This window comes from Planococcus citri, chromosome 4, assembly GCF_950023065.1.
Source record: "Planococcus citri chromosome 4, ihPlaCitr1.1, whole genome shotgun sequence".
In the NCBI taxonomy this organism is placed as follows: domain Eukaryota; kingdom Metazoa; phylum Arthropoda; class Insecta; order Hemiptera; family Pseudococcidae; genus Planococcus; species Planococcus citri.
The window spans coordinates 30,039,650-30,064,947 of NC_088680.1; the positions used below are offsets into that span (position 1 = coordinate 30,039,650).

Genomic DNA, 25,298 nt, shown 5'->3' on the forward strand with positions numbered 1-25,298 from the left:
ACGACGAAAATAAAAATGTTTTTCTGTAATTCTTCAGATACTTTTTAAATGACAGCTTTCAATCAAAAGTTGAGCTTTTAATAATTAATTTTCAAATCATTGATACCCATTGTATAAGTTGAGGTACTCTAAACGAAAATTCTAGCACAACATCGAAGAGAACATTTTAAAAAATCTTATTGAAATCAAAGCACCCTTCCTTGTTTACATTCGGAGACAATCTACGCGCAAAGATGTTAATAAAATTGCATACTCAGTTTGCCGTAAATATCTAATTCACTGTAAAAGCAGTAAAAGCACTCATATTTACGGCAAACTGGGTATGCAATTCTTTCGACATCCAAGTGATTTTCTTGCTGATCTTTATTTTAACTTTTCAACAAACTAAATTTTCAAAGTGGAATTTCAGTGCCCTGAGAAGACGATATAAAAACCTCCAATGTTGATTTAAATTCAAAATAATTTCAATTACCATCTCTTTGAAGTCTCAGTGTTCAAATGACATCAAAATCACACCAAAATTCAATTTTTCTGGAATACTAAAATTTTTGCACATTATTCCAAACGCTTATATAAACATTTAAACATTCAAAATACAAACAAAACACTCGTATCTCGACCTATATCCTTGTCAACCGTCATTACCATTAAAATCTATTACCATCCGCATTTAGTTGGTCATTATATGAATTACCAAAGTATCGATTTACATAAAATGTCTACCATTAGATACTCGCGTCTATCTTTGGCAAACATTTTAAACAAAACTCATTTAAAACTTTGTGGGAGGAAGCAATATATGATGGGAATACGCGGCGATAAAAATTTACCAACATATGCGACTCGAAACTCGTAAAAAATGATTGATCGTAACACATCGTATATGTATACCTAAAACCTGTAAAGTATCTTCGGCAGAAAATCGTTACTTTCATTAAGTCGCTAGGTAAACAGGCGTTAAGGGTAACATTTTTCAAAAAAAGTGTTTATTTGTTCGATGTATAGTAAGTGTAGTATGTACATATATATAGTATTAAGAATGCTACGCGTGTGAAGCTGGGTCCTGCGTCACTATTGCCTCTACGAGTATTTCGACTGCCGATGCTGATTGCTATAGTATAGCAAGCCAAAATACACTTACACGTATGTATGTATAAATTCACCAGCTCGTGAGCTAGCTAGGTTTATATTTATATGCTAAAAAAATATTATAATTTGACATTTTGCGGCGAAAATTTCATCAGCTGGTATTGATTAGCGTAGGTTTGCAAAACGAAACTGTGTTCAACGACCTCGAATTGATTTGAATTGACAGTCATATTAAGTTGTATAGTTTCCTTTATCGGTACTAAAAGGCGCGAGGTGAAAATTTCAGCGCATTTTTTTCCTTCGCTTTTGACATTTGTTGATATGATGATGATGTGGAAAAAGTTTCCGAGATTTTTTTTCCTTCAAAAATTTGGGTATTGGATCACGTTTGTGATCGATTCGTAAACGTACGCAATTGTCGAAGAGGTTGCATACGTGGTAAATATACCTATCTAGGGTGTTTTTTTTTGTGGGGGTGGTTTTTAAGATTGACAACAAAATTTCGTATGGTTGTGAAAAGGTTGCTATGTGTTTTGATGAATTATTCATATTATATAAAGGTGGTGAGAAAATGATATAGTTGCGTATAATATCACGTGTAAAAGTAGCTAAACTAGAAAAATGACCATTTGTAGGTGACCGTTTAAATTGTGCTGGAATAAAACGTAGGTAAGGACCTACTTGAAAGCTAGATATTGAGCCCTATTTAATGGAAAATTGCAACCACGTGAAGTTACATGTAAACAACAATATGAGCTTCAGAATGTTATCTGGTTGCTAATAAAACATGAAAAAAAATTGCCAAATTTTTCCCAAACAAAAATTGCTTTTATCCAGCATTTCAGGAGCTACAGAACATTAAAAATTTTCAGACCTTATGTCTTTGATTTTGAACCATTTTTTGCGCTCCAAACCAAGAAACACTGAAAAATGAATAAAATGAGAGATTTTGTGAAATTTCGAAAACTCTTCCCCCTTTACTTAAGTACTGTATGTTTCCTGCTCTTTTTAGCCTGATTTAAATTACATCCCAATTGACACAAAAAATTTTGAACCGGACAGAGAGGAATCAATAGAAGATCATAAAATATACCACCAGGCAAAATTTCAAATGCTGAAATTGATTTGTACATTTTTGGAGAATTTTTGAAAATTCAAAGGGGCAAAATTAAAAATAGACTAATAAAAATTTCAGCATTCTCAGCAAAGTGACCTAGAAACCTGAAATTTGGAACAGACAAAAATTCATCATCTGTCACGGTTTCGAATGCCAAAGTGCCTTTTTCGCTTTTTGGTGATTTTTCAAAAATTAAATTTTGGCCAAAAATGTGGGAAAAATCAAAATTCTACCAAATTGACCTACATAGAAAGCTGAAATTTGGGATATACCCTATTTTAGACCTGCCAAATCGATTGGAAACTGTTTCAAACTGTTTTGAGCAGTTTTGGAGCCTTCAGCAGATTTTTGAAACTCGAAATTCCTACAAAATTTCATCATAAATGGGGATGGAAAGCCAAAATTTACTCTGCACTCCAATTTTAACACCCTCTGAAGACGACTTCAGGTGGGTTCAAGTCATTTTGGAGCCTCTAGCGAATTTTTGAAAATAACTGGAGTCTCCGCCAGATTTTTGAAACTTGAAATTTTCACAACATGTTATCAAATCGAGTTTAGCAAGCCGAGATTCACTTTGCAAATTAATTTCAATACAATATGAATTCGACTGCATGGTGGTTTTGAAGCTTCCAGCTACTTTTTGGAAATTTTAATTTTCCTAAAAATACCATAAAACCTTTCAAAAAGTCGCTGGGGGCTCCAAAATGACTTGAACCCACCTGAAGTCGTCTTTAGAGGGTGTTAAAATTGGAGTGCAGAGTACATTTCGGCTTTCCATCCCAATTTTTGATGAAATTTGGAAATTTCAAGTTTCAAAAATTTACTGGAGGCTTCAATAATTTTCGAAAAGTCGATGGAGGCTCCAAAACTACATGAAATCCACCTGCAGTCGACTTCGTAGCGTATTGAAATTTGTTTGCAGGACGAATTTTAGGCTTTTCAACTCCATTTGATGAAATTTTGTGGGAATTTCGATTTTTAAAAATCTGCTGGAGGCTCCAGAACTGCTCAAAACTGTTTGAAACAGTTTCCAATCTATTTGGAAGGTCAAAAATAGGGTATATCCCAAATTTCAGCTTTCTAGGTCAATTTGGTAAAATTTTGATTTTTCCCCTCATTTTTGGCCAAAAGATTTTCGAAAATTCACCAAAAATCGAAAAAATCACTTTAGCGCTTGAAATTGTGACAGATGATGAATGTTTGCCTGTTCTTTCGATCTACCTTTGTAAGATGTAAAAAATTTCGTGCAAGTCCTATGTTGAAAGGCAAAATCTGAGATTTTGGCTGGTCTGTTAATCAAAATGGCCGCCATTTTGTAAGTAGGGCTCCTTTTTTTTATGACAAGGGCTAGAAATGTTCCTTAGGACTCCCCCTTTAAGAAAAAAGTTGTCCCGGAGGATCAGTGGGGGGAGGTGCAGAAGATCCTTATGTGGGCCCCCTGACTATATAGGTGGTAATATGTAGGTATCTACCTAATATAAATTCAATACATGATTATGAGCAGTTAATATTTTAATTAGATTATTGTTTATTTTCAATCAAGAATACTGATACCACAAATTGTTTTTTTTAAGTTTCTTCCAAGTTTTTCACTTTGATTTGCAAATCCACCAATCTATCTTTATCAACATTAATACCTATGGATTTTGCTCGTCTCACATCAGTCCTTTCAAGAACTTGTTGGACAGATTGTTCGAGAGCCTCGATCGAAAAATTTCTTTTCTGATCCCTCAAGTGGACAACGACCGACGATTCAGCAAATTCATAAATCATAACAGGCTCTTGCAAATGATCTGCCGAGTACTCAAAAAATTCACCACACACCCCAAGAATTTTCGCAGCTAAATTTATAATCGAAAGAAACGTATACTCTTGAGTGAAATTCCCACTGCCTGACTTTTTCACTTTGGCGAACTGCTTCGTCAAAACTGTTTGAAATTTTCTCTCCAAACGCTGACTGGATTCCGTTGTGCTGTTCAAAATCATGTAAAAACATTGACCAATTTCAGTCAAGTTAATTCCACTTTGGTTAAAGTAGGTGATCAGGTTGCTTTCAAAAACCTCTTTGATTTCAGGACTTGGTACCGCTAGAATATTTTTATCATCGGTGTAAGTAAGGTATCCTTGCTCCAAGCAATAATTTATCAATATTTCCGTGAAAGGGAACTCTTCTGTGTCGAAATGACTCTCGATTCCCATGATTAAAAATTCAAAAGTCACCGGATCGTTTACATCAGGTAAAACCACTCGAATCGTTTTGTTGAAAGAGAGCTGAGAAAATATTTCGAGAAATTCGTAAGAATTGAGGAATTTGTACACGAACATGGCTTGATTGCCGAGCTGCCAATAGGGTATGATTTGAGATGTATCGGTCCTCTCTTTGACACCAAAATGTCTCATTATGGAGTATGAGTTGTAAATAGGTATACGATTCTCTTTAGTCGAATAAGGTTTGTAATAATTTCTAACTCTCGTTTTCTCACTATCGTTGTACTTGTACCAATCAAACAATTCGTTCAAATTGGACTCGGAAAATCCGCTAAATAAATTAAAGTAATGATCCTCCAAAAATGGGTAGGTATCAACTCGACTCATATTTTTAACAGATGAGCTAAACATAACATTGCTTACTCCGGTTATCAGGATCTTGTATATGTACGAATTTTCAGGCTGAGTAATCTGCATTAACACGTCTGTTATTAATTCGTATAGGACTCTCATTTCTTCGCTGAGGTTTTCCGATGACGCCAAAGCTTCTTGTAAAGGTTTATCTAATTCGTCGATTAATATTATAACTCGGCTACGGTTGTAATATTTATACAACATGGAAGCCAAAAAATCTATACTAGCTATGATATCCATTCTGGTTAATCTCCTTTTATTGGACATTTCGATGAACTCGATCTCGTGTTCTCTGAATCTTAAATTCTTATTCGTGATATGCATGCAATATATTCTCAACCATTTGAAATCGTCGTAAAGTGATCCTACGATTCGATTCATATAAAATAGCACATTTTCTTGAACATTATTCATGAAAATATTTTCAAAAGGGTGAGAGAAATTTATATAGATTACAGGATACCTGGCTAAATGCTCGAAAGTCCAGTTCTGTTGACCGATTTTCAAATCCTTGAAAATCCAGTAGGCTTCGGTGTCAGTCCAATTGAATTGGTAATGCATAGAATCCGTTTCGATTTCGCAGAATTTTTGAATCATTCGCAATATCATCGTTTTGCCGAAATTATGAGGAGCGGTAAAATAAGCGACGCGATTAGAGGGGGGATTAAAGTTCAAGAATTTTTCCACTAAGTCACTCCTGTCCAAAAAATCCTTTCGAGTGATGAAGGTTTCATTGTAAGGATTAAATACACAGGAGGAGGTTTCAATCAGCGTTAGGATAATAGTACAATATGCGATTGAGTTCATTTTTTAACGATGTATTGCGTGTATTAGTAGGATATGATTTATGAAATGATGGCATTATTTTCTTCCTTTTTCTGAACTCGAATTAAAGGTGACTCACTTCGGGTGATATGATGTGTAAGAAAAATGCAGAAGGCTTCATTTTCAACTTATAACGAAACTTTAGAATTCAACGACTTTTCAACTCTTTAATTATATGCAGGAAGCTTATAGATGATAAAACCCAATCACGACAGCTTTTAATTAAATACCTAATCGATTTATTATCAATAAACAAATATTGAGAATTTTCTACGCATCGTGTTTAGTCCTATACGTATGAGTTTATGTTGAACTCGTCTCTTCTTCGATATTGTAGATGGGTTAGAATTTAATTAAATTAAAAATAATGAATAAATCACCACAGCTGAATTCACACTTGTAAACAAAAACAAGCTATGACATTAAATTATTCCATCTTGAAAAGAAAAATATTTTGAAAACATCGTAATAATAAGAAATCAGTAAGTACATACAATGAGTACGAAATTTGTTTGTTTTTTATAAAATTTTGCCCTCAGCTCTTCTTTTGGGTCTCCCAGACATCGAGAATGAGCGGCTATAACTGAAGTAAAAATCTAATTTATCCAAAAGGTTTCCATTTCTGCGTCTGAATGTCTGTAAAAATTCTCTTTGAAGGAAAAATATTCTCAGGTCTTTCAAACTATGTTGGCAAGCGCGGCTCAAAAATGGGTGTAGTAAAGTCTCCTGTGCAAGGAAAGTTTTGAATCATGGATTTATTTTTTGCTTCAAACTTGATAATAAATAATGTGGATGGTCATTCTTTAAAGTTTAACATAATTTTAGCGCTTTGTTCGATTTTTTCAAGTTCTTAAAAGTCAAAGAGTCAGACTTACGATACGTGAAAGACTACTTCAATGTGGATCAAAATATCAGAAATTGATCATTTTTTCAAATTTTTCAAAAACCTTAGGTACATGATTGTCAAAAATTTAACGCAATATTTTCCAAGTTTTTGAAAGCCAGACAAAGTACTTTATTTTCTTTTAGATTTTCAAACCTCTGACAGTCTGAAAAATCTACGAAATGGATTGGCCTGTCCATCTGGCCTCTCAAGGTCGTCTGCCAGTCAGGCTCAGTAATGGAAAATTGAAGCTGAAACTGAAACTGAAACTGGTTGAAAACTTGAACTGAAATCGAGAAACTGAAACTAAAACTGAAATGAGAAAACCTGAAACTGAAAACTGAAAACTTGAACTAAAAAATGCAAAACTGAAGCTAAAAACTGAAAACTTGAACTAGGTACCTAAATAATTATTTTACTGTTGCCAAATGCCAAGTAGCAAATTAGTGTATGAAAATTGTACCGGTAGGGGATGCGCCCGCAGCTTCCACCTAGAGGGAAGTTGTGTTCCTGTCGGAGTGGCAGCACTGCTTACGAGTAGTGCACTCTGTCGAAGTAGTTCGAGACGCGCCACTCCGAGCTTTGAGCTTTGAAAGCTCGTTAGGTATATTTTCACTGGTGCTAGCGTAAGGTAGCAAGTTCAGAGCTTCCGCTTGTAGTCGATACTACAAGTGTATTTTATTTAATAATGTGTAGTGTATTTTATTATAAATCTTCGCGTGTGTTATACCAGAGAAGTGAATAAAATATTACGAACATTTAGCGGTCTTATGATCATTTATGAGGTGTCTCAACATCACTGCAATTTGATATCTTTCGCAAGGATATCGGGCAAGTTTAGGTTCCCTGGGCTTACTATATGCACGCTGGTCTTGGCGGCGTCTCCCTCAAAGCAAAGACGTCCCAAACCACTACATATTTGGCGCCCAAGCGTGGTTCTCTAACCCAGGGCTTTTCAAAATTGCATTTATTGCAATATTTAGGCGCAAGCAGAGACGTTTTAGTCGAAAACGAGGCACACCGCGTGTTCTCAGGCCTAGCCTACAATTGCGCTCGTAAGACGCAAATTGCAATTTATTGCATTGGAAACTAGTTTTCCATTTGAGGTTTCACCTCACAGAGACGATTCGAAGAAATCGCGAATTTTTTTTATCGTTTATTCGGAAAAATTTCGGTCCAATTTGGTCAACGAGGCGACCAACCAGTCAACCAGGCGACTGCAACAATCAACCAACGGTCAACTTGGCGACCGCAACGTTCATCAGAACAGGTACGTGAGTTTTTATTCTCGAAAAAATCGCGAAAAAGTGTCGAAAATCGCGTAATAAATAGAGCTTTCATACCAAGTTCGACAAGCTTTGGTTTGGAAAAACCGAGCACAGTTGAACAAGCTTGACACGAAAGCTCAAGGTCAAGCGCCGAACGTTGTAAAAGCTTGTACCACGTACCTGAAACAGAGAAGTTACAAAGTTCGATAATGGCTACGAATAATTTAGAATATTTATCGGATGAATTTCTTGAATTATTACCTGAACGGATGCGAACGGCTATCGTACAAATGATAACAGACATAATCGCGATAGATCATCTTCAAGAGAATCACGATCAAACAGAGATGATAGAAACAACGATCGAGATTATCGAAATGATCGAGATAGCAGAGATTACCGAAACAACGATCGAGATAACAGAGATAATAGAAACAGTGATCGAGGCAGCCGTGATCGACGAGACAGCAGAAATGATCGAGATAACAGAGATGATCGAAATAGCGACCGAAGCAGTGATTATAACAACAACAATCGTAACAGCTTCGACGGCAGCAGTAATAGCAGTAACTATAATCGCGATAACAGAGATGATCGACGAAATGATCGACGCGATGATCGAGCGAATGATCGACACGGAAACGACGATGATCAAGAAGTGCAGATTGATCCTAGATGGATTCAGGCTGAAAATGAGCAACAAAACAACCCCCCAGAACGCAGATTAAATTATAGAATCAAGTTTGGAAATTCAAATTTCAACATAAGACCAGACAGATTACGTGAATTTGGGGTAAGATATTCGGAAGATAATAAGTACCAAGTTTACAACTTTTTGCACCGATTTGAAAGACGTATGCAGCCATACCAAGTATCCCAAAGTCAGTACTGCGATGCCCTAATGGTCCTAATTGATGATAAGCTGATTCATATGGCACCTTGGAAAGATTTGCAAGAAAATAATACTGATTATTATCAATTGAGAAAAGATTTCATCGATTGTGCTTGGGGTCCTCAGAGACAAAATGAGGCTAGAAATCACTTCAGAAATATGCCAGTGTGCAAAACATCTTCGACCACACAATGTTCAGAATTGATGATATGGCTAAAAGTACTCAAAACAACGAATTCACCATTCGAGGATATCATTATGATGATATACTACAAAATGACACCCAGTCTCAGACCTCGTTTCACTGAGATTGAGTTGCAAGATATCAACATTTTTGAGAAAAGACTGAATGGAATGACTCGCGTTGAAGAGTTTGCTCAGAGACCACCCGAACCAGAAAGGCCTGCTACTCAGACTCGAAATGTGCAACAAAGATCAGAGAATCGTCGATCCAGTTTTGGCGGCACTGATAGGCGTTCCAATTCACAAACAGTGCGGAATAATACCAATGAAAACAAAGGCGAGCGCACAACTGACAAGTATAAAAAGCCTAGCTACGATAAAAACAAAAGTCAGCCCAAATCAGAGACTACCAAAACCTACCAAAAAGACAGAAAGGATGAGTCTAAGTATAAAAAACCGAAGGAAAAGACACATGGCGTTAATCAAATAAACAAGGAAGAAACACCATCAGAGAATGAAAGCTCAGAGGAGCAACAATCCCCCCCTACCTCACCTGAGGGATCGATTGATTCAGCAGGATTGCCGTCGGGAAACGAGTAGCTGACGCGTGCAAATTAGCACAAGTGGAGCAATTCCATGAGCTACCACAAGAAGAGTTTGAACTCATTGGAGATTCACTCGCTGTATTTTTAGCAAATATAATACCACGACGAAGGCCTGAAATCACTCAGCCTTATCTCAAAGAACAGATCAACATCAGCGATCTGAAAACAGCCATCAGAGCAGCCACCTTTACGAAGAAAAAAGCCATTCTATCACTGGCTCAATATGAACTGAACTACTCAGACATGGCTTCGAGTGTTGTGAAAAATTATGCAAAGCAAATTGTGGAGAATTTAAAGCAGAAAGGATTTGAGAAAATTGTTTTGCTGTTTCCACTGGTAAAGCCAAAAACTTCTGCAAGTAATCCAGTATCAATGGACAAGTACTTTGCATACAGAAGAGCGCTAGAGTCACTGGAAGATGATGTTGTGTCATTTTGGTGGTCTCCTGCTGCCTTATTTTTGGACTTGAAAAGAGACTCACAAGATCAGTCTAAACGTCAATTTCGAGTTGATAAAGACTACAACATGATGCCAGTGATGCATAAATTCCATTTAAGCAGAAAAAATGGTAGATATTATCCAGGATTTGCACGCAAAACAGAGTTATTCCAAGAGATGGATAAAATGTACAATTATGATTGGCATCAGAAGAAATCTCCTGAGAATGATACTGAGCAACATGGCACTCAGACTGAAGAGAGTAGAGAAGTTATAACTGAGGAAGATGGCTTGCAATATGAAGTAGTAAAGAAGAAAACCCTGATCGAAAAGAAAAACTCAGACATTCCTAAAAACATCGAAAAGGAAGTCGCTGATGCTGTAAAGAAAATAGAGAAGTTAAAAAAGTTCATGAAACCTCAAGCGCTCCAAAAGCTACTCAACAAGATAGGAATCCCCTCCCCCCATGAGGAGGAACGAAACTTATCAGAGACGTTACAAACACCTGTTAAATCCGCTGGGGCATCAGAGAAGTTAAAAATAACAGTCAATCACGTGACTGGGGCAACGCCTAAGCCCCCCAACACAACATGTATACCTCAAAATTCAACACATGTGCCTCAAGACACAACTCAGAGTGCACAACCGACAGCAGGAACTTCAACGAATTCAATCCAGCAACCTCTTACACCTAAACCACCACTACGCAGAGAGGAAATTGAGGCTCGAGTTAGAGAGCAAATCCTCAGAGAAAAAGATAAATTTGACACGTGTGTAGTGCCACTTACGATGGATGGCACCACCTACCCAGCGCAGCTCGATACCGGGGCAACCCCTAATGTAATATCAGAAGAAACTGCGAACATCCTGCTCAGAGATCACTATGACAGCGTTCAGTATATCATGCTGAAAAAACCTATTGTGTGCTGTTTGGCTGACGATTCAAAGGTAGAGACATACAGATATGTGATTGTGCCAAAACTCAAATTTGGAGAATGCGAGCTCAAAATTCCATTTTACATTATGAAAGGGTGTAACCAGACTTTTATAATTGGTACCAAAACCATGAAGGTACTTGGAATTAAGACTGATGTGGAAAATAAAAGAGCCACATGCTGCCCTCCAGGCCAAGAGAAGATTGAAACACTCAACTTTATGACTGAGGAGGAGTACAAAAAGAAGATTACACTCAGACGAATCAGAGTAAAGAAAAAGAGCGTTGAGCAAATTGATCACATAGCCAAAAGAGCAAACACAGCTGATAAGTACCAGGAAATGGAGCCTGAAGATATGGACGATGGTCCAGAAATATTTTTGGAAACACTGAGATCGGATTTGGAGCAAGCTGTAAATGAAGAAACCATTACGAAGAAACAGGCTAAAAAAGCTTTTGATATACTTAAAGAGTTTGCCTGTGTGTTCAGCAAATATCCTGGAAAATGGACAGGACCGCCGATGAAATTGAGATTCAAGGATCCCAAGAATATCAAAAGATTCCATGGTCCGAAGTATACTCCATCTAATAAACAGATGCCACTTGTGAGAGAAGCTCTCAGAGTGATGATAGCCAAAAAGATAGTTGAACCTTCGACCTCACCTTACATCAATGCGCTGGTAGCAAACATCAAGAAAAATGGCGAGGTGAGATTATGCTTGAATCCTATGGAACTAAACCCTATACTCGAAAATGACTACAATGAAGCTCCATTGCTTGATAGAATTATAACAACAGATGGACGTGCCAAAATGTACTGTTGCCTCGATTTTGTGGCAGGATTTTGGCAGATGGTACTACATGAAGCATATAGGAAGTATTGTGCTTTCATAGTAGATGGAGAAGTCCACCAGTTTATAAGGGTGCCATATGGATTAAAAGTGTCGTCTGCATTATTTGTGAAAATGATAAATACCATTATGAAAACAAAAAAAGGCAGAACGAAGTACGTAGACGATGTGCTACTCAAGGCGATGACTTTCGAAGAGATGATGGAATTACTAGTTGATACACTGAAAATAATCAGAGATAATGGACTTAGGCTCAATCCAAGAAAATCAAAGTTTTTCAAGAAGAGCATCAACCATCTTGGTTTTCAACTCCAGCCTGGGGCAATTTTGAAGCAGAATAAAAAGCTTCAAAAGCTTGATGAATTCAAAAAGAAGCACACCAACAAGAAAGGCGAATTCAAACTCAAGAATGAAAAAGAAGTTATGGCATTTTTGGGAATTGTTGGATTCTACAAGCGCTTCATCGCAGATTATCAGCAGCTAGCAGTGCCACTTTATGAAGTGACTCGAAAAGAAAATTTCAAGTGGGGTGAAGAGCAGCAAAATGCATTAGAGATGTTGGAAACTGAGTATCGTAAAGAATTCAAATTAGCCACTCCAATTGATGGTGCAGATTTCTACTTAGAAACGAGTTTCACTCAAGATGCCATGAATGCGGTGGCATACCAGAAAGACGAAGATGGCGTAGATCACGTTGTGCTGTTTGTGAGCAATACATTTAAAGAGCACCAAAAGAAGTACACAGTAATAGAGAAAGAGATGTACTCGCTCGCGAATGCATTAAAAAAACTCGAAATGTGGCTTCATGGATATACTGTGCATGTCAGAAAAGACATAATGTCAGTTGTGCACCGATTTAACACATTGGCTCAAATACATCGCAAAGCAGCGGCGTGGATAACGCATTTTAACTGCCACGACCTTGTTTATGACCTGCCAAAAAGAGTTGGAAAATGGTGGGATAGACAAGCACCTGAATTGACCTTATACAGCACGAATTGGACTCATATGGTGCCACTTGGCGTTGTTTACAAAGATTTGGTTAAAGAGCAGTTGATTGATTGTCTCAAGAGGCTGGACTTGTACCAAAACAGAGATGAAAATTGGTCAAAAGTCATTCGGAGACTCCAAGCAGACGAGATTGACATGACTTCTAAGCAGAGAAAAGCGAAAAAACAGCTCGAGAAAAAATATGTCATTTTGGAAGAAGAAGAAGGTGTAAAAATACTGCATCGAATCAGAGAAGATGGATCAAGAGTGCCATGCATGCCTGATGAGTTGTATAAAGATACCATAATGTACCTACATGAAGAGTACGGTCATGTGGGAGCTGCCAAAATTGACTCGATATTTCGACGCATGTATTATTCGCCAAACGTGCCAAAATCTGCCAAATTGGCCACAAGCGAATGCCTCGATTGCAAGCACAATAAGAACTTTGGGCAGAAAAAGAAGCTAGAGTATGCTCAAATTGAGTCTTATGGCATAGCAGATGTCTTGTCAGCTGATTTAATTGGCCAAATCGCCAACAAAGCCAAGGACCCAAAATACATGCTAGTAGTAAAATGTGTATTTACTGCCAAAGTGTGGCTCAAAACCCTGATTGTGGCAACCAAAGAAGAGGTCTCAAAAGCGATGAAAGAGATACTCGAAGAGATAAAGAAACTGGGGCACAAGGTGCGCAAAGTAATCACTGATAATGGCACTCAGTTTGTGAGTGATACCTGGAATGATTTGCTCAAATCCTATGGTGTAAAAATAGGCCACACCACCAAGTACAATCCACAATCGAGCTTAGTGGAAAGAACAATGAGAATAATTGGCGACAGGCTGAGAGTAAAAATCAACCAATCAGCTGAGGACTTCGATTATACTCATCATGGATGGCACAAATATGCCAAACAGGTGGAAAATGAAATAAATAATACACCTACAGAGTTCGGAGTGAAGCCAAATGAAGTTTGGGGAATTCCTGATAACTTGGCTCAAGATTTGCCAGTGCCTAATACTGGAATAAATGCCAAATTCGAATTGAGTAAATTACGAGAAGAGCAACGTGCCAATAATGTTCCATCAATAACATCAGAAGAAGCTCTAAAACTCAAAATGGACCCAAAAAAGCTCATTGTTGACAAGAAAGGATTTATCTGGGTAGCTGTAGACGGAGCCTGTTCCCAAAATGGTACAGATGAAGCAATAGCGGGTATCGGAATCAGTTGGACACCTAGTGGAGACTTCAATGTTTCGGAAAGAGTTGTGCACCCAGAATATAAAAATTCGAATAATTTGGCAGAAATCATTGCACTGATAAAAGCGATGGAAATTGCCCTAAATAACCAGATAGAGAAGCTCAAAGTATTTTCGGATTCCAACTACTTGGTCACTGCAGTAAATCACAATTCAAAGAGATGGGTAGAAAATAACTGGAAAAATACCAACAAAAAACCAGTTCATCACAAAGCAGCATTCCAGCAGGTCATTGAACTCTCTAAAAAATTCAAGGAGTTCGAATTGAGACATGTAAGGGCGAGAAAACACGATCATAATAATTTCGTAGCTGATAAATTGGCCAGAAAGGCTGTATATACCCAAGAAGTGGTTGATGAGAATATTGAAAATATGACCCAGCAGCAGGCTTTAGTGAATTTCATTCGCGAAAAAAGAATGCAGCAGAGAATAAATAATGAGGTCGCTTTCAATAAATTACATGGGCCCCCTACCATTTTTGAAAATGGTGAATTGGTCATGTTAACTTCTCATCGTCTGTCATCATATGAAAAAGGACTTTCAAAAAAGCTATTTCAAAAACGCTATGGTCCATATACAGTCGAACAGCATGTAGGTAGCAATTGTTACATGGTCAAAAATGTAGCTGATCCTACTGACGAGCAGATTGTTAACACTCGCCAAATGACGTCATACCTCAATAAAAACCAGTTGGAAGAGCTCAAAAATGACCTAAAGCAGAGATCAAAATTCGACAACAGAGATTTGGTGGAAAAAATCAGAGATTTTTCGAAGAAAAAAACCACAAATCAGAGTGCTGGAATGGAAGAAGAAAATACTGATGAGGAGGAGGTCGATGACCCCAGAGATCCGGAATATTTACCAAGAGGTTCGCGAAAACAGCCTGAAAAAACCCTGGAAAAAATTCGCCAAAATTGCGAAGCAGAGAGACCTAAAAGAGATGTTACAAAACACGATGCAGAGTTCCGCCAGATAAAAAAGAGATTACGAAAAAAGCTTCCCCCCCTCCTAGAGAAAAAGCTCGAAGATTGTCTCAAACAAACGTTTCCGGACGAAGAGGAGTACAAAGAGAAGAGGGAAGCGGCGCGGGAGAGATATGAAACGCGTTCGAGAACGAAGCAGGTACCTACCAACGTTGAAAGCTCGAACTTGCGAGATAAAAATGCACCGGATGGCCTTGACAATCCTCGTAACAAAAAGAAGCGAAAAAAGACCTTGAATTTCATCTACCTAGAGATGTTAGAATGGGATGAACGTGCATACTTCGTGCAAGCTTTCAAAGCATATGATAAGAATAGGCTAAAACAGGCTGAAAAGTGCAACAGAGATAACGAATAAAGTATGCCGTTATCCAAAAGCACGGCGATGAAAATTACCGTTATCGTAAGTTTAAGTTATTTTTAGTAATTTAACAATAGAAAGTTTCATTTGGGAAAAACCTCACTTGATGTAATCGTAAGTTGTGCTTTCATAATAATTAGAATTAGGCAAAATTTTTCAAGTTTTTACACAGAGGCGTAATATTAGATAGTGTGTACTATATTAGGTTACAAGAGGGGCGTGGTAACCGGTTCCCACCACTTTCGAGTTGATAAAAGCTCACAAACGTCAGAGCTCTCAAACTTTTCATCGTCATTATCTTTGAGAATGTGGCCGGTTGAAGTTCGATTGCGATTTTGGCTGGTGTTCGCTGAATATGTTCGCGAGGTGGCAAGACAGACGCGGTTATTACGAGAGTTTACTACAGTGGTTCCAGTGGAACGCTCATTCTCTGTGCTTGATTTCCAGTCAGATTTCCGGCATCTTAATTGGAGTTTAATTCCAAATAGAGAAGTTCAAAACGACGCATCCAGTTTCCAGTGGAGCACCGAATCCGAGTCAGATCAAGATTGGAACGAGGCTGAGAGCGAATTTAGCAGCGAGTGCGAGGCACGCAGGGATTTCTATCCGAGCTCCAGCGAGTCAGAGACGTGGCACTCCATAAACTGGGATTCAGACGACACATACATAACCGACTCGTGGTACGAGCCAAAAGAGAAGTGCCAAAAAGGGACTACTGAAGCTGAAGAGGGAGATTGGCCTCCGACAGCCATTTTTTGGTATTAGATGGCCGAAATCTACAGAACGAGGATAAGATTTGATCAGAGAAGTTACAAATTCACAATTCAAGTAACACCTCGTCTCCGGCTCTTGAATTTGGCTCGAAGATACAATTCCAACGCCACTCGATAACCAGAATGGAAATCAACCACGCATTCGGTAAATATGGCGTGGGGTGCAAGTCGGTTATGTGTCCTTCATGTCACCCTTTAAAAGAGAAGGAAAGAGAAACCACATACTACCTCCTCCATGTATGCACCCACATTGGAAAACTCGAATTTAAAAATTTAACCTCCATACCAACGATGCTAGATATCCACTCGACACCAAAGGAAGAACTGGAGGAAGGAGAGATACCGGATTTTGAGGAGGAAAAGATCAAAAGAGAAGGGCCAGCCCCGATGAATTTGAAAATCAGCTCAGTGAAATCCCTGACAAAGGAAACGAAGTCAGAGACGATGAAAAAGGGGCCAAACGTAGCTCCATGGCTCAAATTTAGTAGTTCGAGTTCAAAATCAATCGACACAGAGAGGTTTGAAATATTTCCTGATACCAGTGTGCTGAAAGAAGAGACTCAAACAATCGAAACATATGAGCAAAGAGTAAGAGAGGTGATAAAATTCAAGTCAGAAAACACAGTCACGATCAGAAAAACGTGTGTGGACTTGACATGGTCGTCAAGTGATGAAAAAAGGACAGAGACCAAAATTCAAAGATGCTCGAAGAGAAAGACTGCGGCAAAGGCGAGACAGAGAATCAAGAAACAACTCAGTAAGGAGAATAAGGACGACAAGGATCGAGAGGATACTGAAGTCATCATCGCAGGAATATTCGATCCTAGAAAAAACCCGAATGCCAGAAAAGTCAAGATAAATAGAAGATTCGATATAGATTACGTCCCTTGATATTGCGGTAATTGTTCCTAGAAATAGAAGTTTTATATTTTTTTTTTTTATCGTAAGTTTTTGCCTCTGTGTAAGTTTTTGTTTTTGTTTATTTGGTTAAAATATAGCTTCATAAAGCATTGTATAATTTGTGACTAATTTATTTTTGGTTAGTTGACCTAGTTATAAGGATCGTAGTTGTAAATATGTGTAAAATTTTTTTTTCCCAAGAGAAGTTGAAAAATCGCGTGAGCATGTGTTGGGGAATTTTGAACGAGTAATTTTTCACAAAAAATAGAGATGTTCAAAATCCAGGTTCGATCACAGGTTGAGAAAGGCGCAAGAAGGTTTTCAATTGCGAAAAAATGAGAGAAAATCGCAATTTTTGAACTTGGAAAATTTGCAACCGGCCAGCTGTCAGTGTACATAGACAAACGTTCCCAGCTGTGTGTGGGGATAGCGACGAGCGGCTAGCTGTCCGTGACGATAACACGGAATCAACGCAACACAACACGAGAGAAAACGAACGCGACACGATCTAAAGCTAACAAGATCATTTGGTACGCGAAAATAGAGATGAAAAAACGGGGTACTTACTGCAGCAGAGATGATAAAAAAGGATTCCGGTTCCAGCTCCGAAAACTTCCAATTTGGAAAAATGTCAGCTGGCTGATAACAGAGAGGTTGAAAAATATCGCCAACATGTTAGAGAAAATAAAATGAATCGTAACCAAGATTTAACGTACCTGTAATTTCTCTGATGCTTTTCCGGTCATCGGAGTATTTTTCCGGCATCTCTGATCAATTGGAATTACCAATGAACTTTGGATCGTTTGCCCTTGGTGAAAACAGTCATCTCCGTCCGGTTCCGGTGAATTTATTTCGACGCCGATTGAATCCGGGAAAGTTGCTGCTGGAAAAGAAGAGTATCATCATTAGCTTAACATCTACAAATACGATATGGAACGCGTAATTAATTAAAAAGTACCTGTTAATTGCTCCAGAAGAAGAGTTCATTGACCTCGTGTTGGTAAACAAGCTGTTGGCACGAGTGGCGCAAAATTTTGGCCTCATGTCGAACCAGTTGACACACACCTCAACGTTTTTTTTTATTATTTGTACACATTTTTCTGCTGTTTATGTAAATATTTCGTGTTTGTGAATTTTGTAGCACCTTAGCGACTAAGTTTTGACCTGTTTTAGTACTTAGATGACAAATTGTTTGCACCTAAGGTAATTTTAAGTCGCTAGTGCCGTGAAAGTTCAGCAGAGATGTTTCAAAATTGGAAATTTGACTTAGCGGAAGTCATGGATGGATGCCGAAGAACCTAGCTATTCAACATCTTGGAAGCTGCGGGTTCATAGAAGCGGGGCAGAGGGGCCCTACCGTCCGTTGTCCGATTGGCCAATTTTTGGCTTCAATGTACCAGCATCTCCGATGTCCACGCTGTTTCAATGGAAGCGGGGCATATGTACCGGTAGGGGATGCGCCCGCAGCTTCCACCTAGAGGGAAGTTGTGTTCCTGTCGGAGTGGCAGCACTGCTTACGAGTAGTGCACTCTGTCGAAGTAGTTCGAGACGCGCCACTCCGAGCTTTGAGCTTTGAAAGCTCGTTAGGTATATTTTCACTGGTGCTAGCGTAAGGTAGCAAGTTCAGAGCTTCCGCTTGTAGTCGATACTACAAGTGTATTTTATTTAATAATGTGTAGTGTATTTTATTATAAATCTTCGCGTGTGTTATACCAGAGAAGTGAATAAAATATTACGAACATTTAGCGGTCTTATGATCATTTATGAGGTGTCTCAACATCACTGCAATTTGATATCTTTCGCAAGGATATCGGGCAAGTTTAGGTTCCCTGGGCTTACTATATGCACGCTGGTCTTGGCGGCGTCTCCCTCAAAGCAAAGACGTCCCAAACCACTACAAAATTCATGAAAGAAACTTGGACTGAAATAATTATTTTACTGTTGCCAAGTAGCAAATTTGTGTATGAAAATCCATGAAAGAAAAGAAAAATTCATCATTTTTCATTTCTTTTTAAACCTTAAGAAATGAAAACTGAAACTGAAATGGAAAACTGAAAACTTGACCTGAAAAAAAGCAAAACTGAAAACTGGAACTAAAAATATGAACTGAAAAAAGCAAAACTGAAACTAAGAACTGAAAACTTGAACTGAAATGTAAAAGTTTTGCCATCACTCAGGCCTCCTGCGGGCATTGACCTGCCTGTCTGGCCTCTCAAGGCCATCCGGCTTCATGAGGTTATTGACATGTCTGTCTGACTTAGATATGAAGGCCATCTGTCTGCTTGTCTCATGTCTGGCTTCCTGAAGTCATTAACTTGCCTGTCAAACCTCTTGAGGTCATTGATCTATCCGACAGGCCTCTTGCGGTCATTGGCTGCCTGTCTGGTTTCTCAAGATTGTCTGTCGGCTTGTCTGGCCTCCTGAGATCATTGACCCACCAGCCTTGCCTCTCAATTGGTCGTCTGTACGCCTTCATGAGGTTATTGACACCTCTGTCTGACATAGATATGAAGGTCATCTGTCTGCTTGTCTCATGTCTGGTTTCCCGAAGTCATTAACCAGCCTGTCAAGCCTCTTGAGGTCATTAACCTATCCGACAGGCTTCTTGAGGTCATTGACCTGTCTGTCTGGTTTCTCAAGGTTGTCTGTCGGCTTGTCTGGCCTCCTAAGATCATTGACCCACCATCCTTGCTTCTCAAGTTCGTCAGTGTATTTGCATGTTGGGCTTCTTGAGGTCATTGACCTGTTTGTCTAACTTCCAAAGGTTATCTATCTGCCAGTCTGGCTTCCTGAGGTCATTGACCTGTCTGACTGACTTATCAAGGTTGTATGTCATCTTGTCCGGCCTCCTCAGGTCATTGACCCGTCTGTCTGGCCTCTCAAGGTCGTCTGTCCGGCTTCAGGCAGTTATTGACATGTCTGTCTGACTTAGATATGAAGTTCATCCGTCTGCTTGTCTCATGTCTGGCTTCCTGAAGTCATTAACCTTCCTGGTAACCCACTTAAGGTCATTGACCTATCCGACAGGCATCTAAGGGTCATTGACTCATCCGATAGGCTTCTTTAGGTCACTGACCTGTCTGACTGACTTGTCAAGGTTGTCTGTCAACTTCTCTAGTCTACTCAGGTCATTGACCCGTCTGTCTGGCATCTCAAGGTCGTCTTCCTGCCTGTCAGCCAGGCTTCTTGAGGTCATTGACCTGTTTGTCCAACTTCCAAAGGTTATCTATCTGCCTGTCTAGCTTCCTGAGGGCATTGACCCGTCTGTCTGGCCTCTCAAAGTCGTCTGTACGGCTTCATATTATTGACAGATATGAAGGTCATCTGTCTGCTTGTCTCTTATCTAGCTTCCTAAAGTCATTAACCTGCCTCGTAAGCCTCTTGAAGTCATTGACCTATCCGACAGGCACCTAGGGGTCATTGACCCATCCGGTAGGCTTTTCGAGGTCATTGACCCGCCATTTTTGCTGCTCAAGGTCTTTGATTTGTGCGAATGTTAGGCTTCTTGAGGTCATTGACCTGTCTGATTGACTTATCAATGTCGTCTGTCGGCTTGGCAGGCTTCCTCAGGTCATTGACCCGTCTGTCTGGCCTCTCAAGGCCGTCTTCCTGCCTGCCAGGGAGGGTTCTTGAAGTCATTGACCTGCCTGTCCGGCTTCTGAAGGTCGTCTGTATTTCTGTCGGGTCTCTTAAGGTTATTGGCCCGTTCTCGTCGAGTGTATTTTCTTGACCAATGGGTCTTTTTTAATTATTTGCATTTTTCGATTATGAGGCAGCATCTTTCACCAAGTACCCACCCAGACATGATGAAACAAAACATAAGTACCCTAGTTTAACTTATTGAACAGGTCAGAAAAAGTCTCACAGCCCGATTTTTAGCTGACTGAAAAAATGTTCATTGCGTCATTCCAGCAAATTTTTATAAATTTTCCAAGAACGGGAAATTTTTAATATCTTTTTTCTTTTTCATTAAAAATATTACCTATCTGTTCTGCTCAAACAAGAATACCTTCTCGAGGTATCCACCTTGAAATTCACTCAAATGTGAATAGACTCTTTAACTCAGATTGAGCACAAGCCACAGCTCTATTTTCAGCAACTCAAATCAATTTTCTTGCACGCCTTCTGCAGGAATTCAAAAATTTATCGAAAATCACACTGGAGGCTCTCGAATGGCCTAAAATAGGGAAATTCAATATTTTACTAAATACCTACGTGAAACATTTTTTTAAAAAATGAATCACTAATTATCAATTTTGAATTTTCAAAAATTCGAAAAATCAATTTAGGTAGTTGAAATTTTGGTTACGTAGGTTGCAGACGCTCTTTCCGAAAATGGCGCGGGCGGTCCCTCTCTATAGTCTGTTCCACGTAAGAAGACCAACGCTCTAACTGAAAAGTTTCTATTTTGTTGCCAAATAATTCTGGCTTTTATTGAAAACTTAAGGTGCTTCACCACTTGCGAATAAATGTAAAACAGATTTTTAAATCATTTTTTATTTTTAAAGCCATTAGATGAATTGGGAAGTGTAGTAGAAAGGAAAAAAATGAAGTAATATGCAAGATTATAAAAGGTTTTTGCCTAAATGAATGTAAATAGATCAAAAAATTGTTTCAAATTTTCGTCTCGAGTATTGATGCACCCTAAGTTGACAAATAAATATGAAATTATTTGGCTACAAAACAGAAACTTTTCAGTTAGAGCGTTGGTCTTCTTACGTGGAACAGACTATAATTGAAGGTGGACACCTTAAGTGGTTTCCAAGTTGTTTTTCCATATAGGTATGTATTGAGGAATTTGTGACAGAAAATGAGATTTGAATTTTTGAACATTCGACAAAAACATCTTAAAAAGTGAACTTTTTTTCAAAAAATAGATTAACAAGACCCTAGTAAATTTTATGCTCTACAATTTTGATTCCATATTTCATTTTTTATCTAAATCATACGGTTTTTCCAATAACGGAGTTTTATTCCCGAAAATGATGAAAAATTTGTTGTACTGGTAGATTAATTAACAAAATAGATGAATATCCAACACAAACACTTGCTCGATAAAATCACACACAATAACAACGCCCCTTCAAGAGATAATCTTTCAGCTTTCAACATTACATAACCATACGACATCGACATAATCATCGACACAAGCGTTGGAATTTTCCTCTCATCTCATCTAAAACATGTAGATAAAAACGACACAATAATCGTCTCATTGACAGACGACATCATACAAGCAACAACACATCAGTAACAATCAACCTCACCTTAGCTTCGTACATCAATGTCACCAACCACTTGTTGCTTCATTAAGCATTATTTCCTTTCATAGGGCGTTTGGTAACCACATCCGCAATCTGTTGACAAAGTCAATACTCATTTAACGACGAGGACTTTCCATTTTTATTACGTTTTCACTCTTTATACGCAATTCTCAATTCAACACATCTCCGTATCCTCAATCCCAGTAATCCTCTCGAGTCTCGACTTTGCAACATCTCCGAAGAAAAAATGTATTTCTATATTTTCTACGTCGCGTCGTAATAATATGGCACAAGCCAGCATCAGTGTACTGTATGACGCCCACTACACCAAAATATACAATAAATAAAAATATGTACCAAACATATTGAAAGTATATTTCACAGTACAAACACGATGTACATAAAAATAGTCTCTCGATAGTATACAAAATAATGCACGTAAAAAAAAAATACACTATACATACGACGGAGGGCACAAATACACCGTAAAAGGAATAAATAAAACTAAAAGATAACGTTTTAAAAATCACTCGAGTAAAAAAAAATTAAAATACACTTTACTATACAAAATTGTGATAAAAAAAAAACAAAATTATCTACCACTCTCTGGGAGCAAATTAAAATTACGTATCTGTGTAAAATAAACAACAACAATATGGGCATTTTTTGGTAGGTAAAATTAAGTACCAACGATTAAGCACCCTACAAAAATAAATAGGGGAAAAAACAGTACAATATCTTACATTAAGGAAAAAAACACACACGAATAAAAAATAAAACAAACAAACAAATCCGTATACGATATGGCAGTGTTGACTTTTTAACCCCCCTCCCCCAACTTTTTTTTTCTTCTTCTACGAGACCTGAACCTACCCTTTGACTTTTTTTTACACCTTTTCGTCGACGGAGGAAACGATTTCTTATGTATTATTCATGTATAAAAACGGTTGAGAATATTTAATACGTGATATAAGGTTGGTTTTTCGAATCCAAATTACATCATCATTCGAAAAATGAACATTCATCCGGATAAATTTGTTAGTAAAGTGTCAAACGAACTTGACACGTTTTTGCGAAAACGCTCGAAAACCAGAATAGAGTTGCAGATTGCGATATTTTTCATCAAACGATATCCCACCACAGCCTGCTAAAGAAAGTTGTTCGGTTCGAGGCTTTTCGTTTTCGTTTTCTTTTTTTTTTCTAATGTGATTTGAAAGCTTTTCACGGGCGTTAATAGTTCGTATTTTATCCGAAATCTCTTCCTTCGTCGCGATTCACCGCGTCAAACGCGTATTAGAAATTACGCCGCTGTTTACGTTACGTACGCTTTTCTCGCAAAACCATCAAAGTATATTACAATCACGAAATTACGTATACGTAATAACGTTTCTGATACAATGACGAAAACAATTTCCACGCATATATGGAAATTCTATTCTAAATGGTATACTAAGAACATCCCCCGCATTTCAAACACGCAAAATATAAGTCTATATAAAATGCAACGTTAAATTACGCGAGATCAAAAAAAAAAGATACACACACCTACCATTATTTAAACAAAAAAAAAAAAAGCGAATTCGTCGTTGGAAAATAATAATTACTTATACGATTCGTCGAAAATTACAAAAAAAAAAAATAGGTACATCGAATTTATAATAGTAGGTCTAGGTATGTGTACCGAGCGCATTCACAATCATTTTAGCAAGCGTAAAAATTGCAAAGTACAAAAGGAACGATTAATCAACAATAAGTTACCGTATTTATATCAAATGTATACCGAGGAACTACATAGAACCTTAAAACTAACAATCAAGAGAGGAGCAAAAGGAACAAAGATGCAGGGAAAGCTTTCATTACCCCTCAAAGAGTTTTGGTGTGAAATTTGTCGAACATTATGAGTATTATGACTATTTTAGAATTGCAAAACGATGGAGGGTCATCTAAGAAGAGTTTTCTAGATTTGTAGGTGATTGATTTGACGGATAAAATTTTGATATTTCGTGCTTCTATTGTTTTTCTTTTTTTTCAGAAATTTTTTGGAAAACAAAGTCCTCAAAAACGTATTTTTTCTAAAAAAAAAAAAAAAAAAACAAGAATTTAAATTGCCTTAATACATATGTAAGGTAAAAAAATCCCTTAATTTTCTGAACTTCTACTATTTGAAAAATGACAAATAAAGATTGAAAGTCCGCAGACTTTTTCATTGTAAAACAAAAAAAAAATGCAAACGATGTTCTAATGTTGACGAAACCTTATTTTGAAATTCAAATTCCACTTTCAACTTTCCGCAGTATGATTATAAAAAATCTGAAAAACAATCAAATTGTACGAAACAAAAATTGAAAATTTTGTGCATTTAGTCAAAGTTATTTCATTGAAGTGGAAAAATTTTAATTTTTTGTAATAAATTATAGGAGAAGAATGGAACAGATCTCGTCTAAAATAGCAGAATATGATTACAGAAAATTAAGAAATTTGTCGGTTTGGTTTAAAGCTAGATTTTCAAGTTTCTTTTCTGAATAAAATGATGAAAATTTTTCGAATTTTCAATTTGGAAAACTACTGATAGAGTTGGAATATGATTCAACCCAACAATGTCTTCAAAACTGATCATTTTGAAAAACGTGAACGGCTGAGAGTAAAAAGGGATAATGAGGGGCATAATTTAAAAAATAAATAGATGATTAACTCACACATTACATTACATTTTCATAAATTTTTCAACTTTTTTCAAGACTGTAGGAGGTTAAAAGAAGCATGAAGAGTAGCAAAAGACACGCCCCGCGTCAAATTCAACTCATTGCTATTTTAATTTGACCACAATTCGAGACACTGGAAGAAAGGGGGAGTCAGAAGGGTCGGATCGAAAAAATGAATCGATAATCAAACTCAGCGCCTTCAAATCACTAACAATCGATATGCCACTTGACTCGAGTTTTTTTTTTCAATTTTGGTCAAAATTGAGGGTGGGAGGGTCAATTTTGCAAAACGAGAATTTTAAAAATCTTCACGATAATTTTTTAAATTTTCAACTTATTACTTTCAACTTTTCTGTTCAACGAG

At 37.7% G+C, this 25,298-nt stretch overlaps 1 protein-coding gene across 1 annotated transcript; it reads right to left on the reverse strand.

Moving 5' to 3' along the window:
- Positions 1-964: 964 nt before the first annotated feature.
- LOC135843738 (uncharacterized) lies at positions 965-5,862 on the reverse strand. Its single transcript, XM_065361715.1, has one exon. The coding sequence runs from the start codon at positions 5,633-5,635 to the stop codon at positions 3,776-3,778; it is 1,860 nt and encodes a 619-aa protein (XP_065217787.1). The 5' UTR covers positions 5,636-5,862; the 3' UTR covers positions 965-3,775.
- Between the last annotated feature and the right edge of the window lie 19,436 nt (positions 5,863-25,298).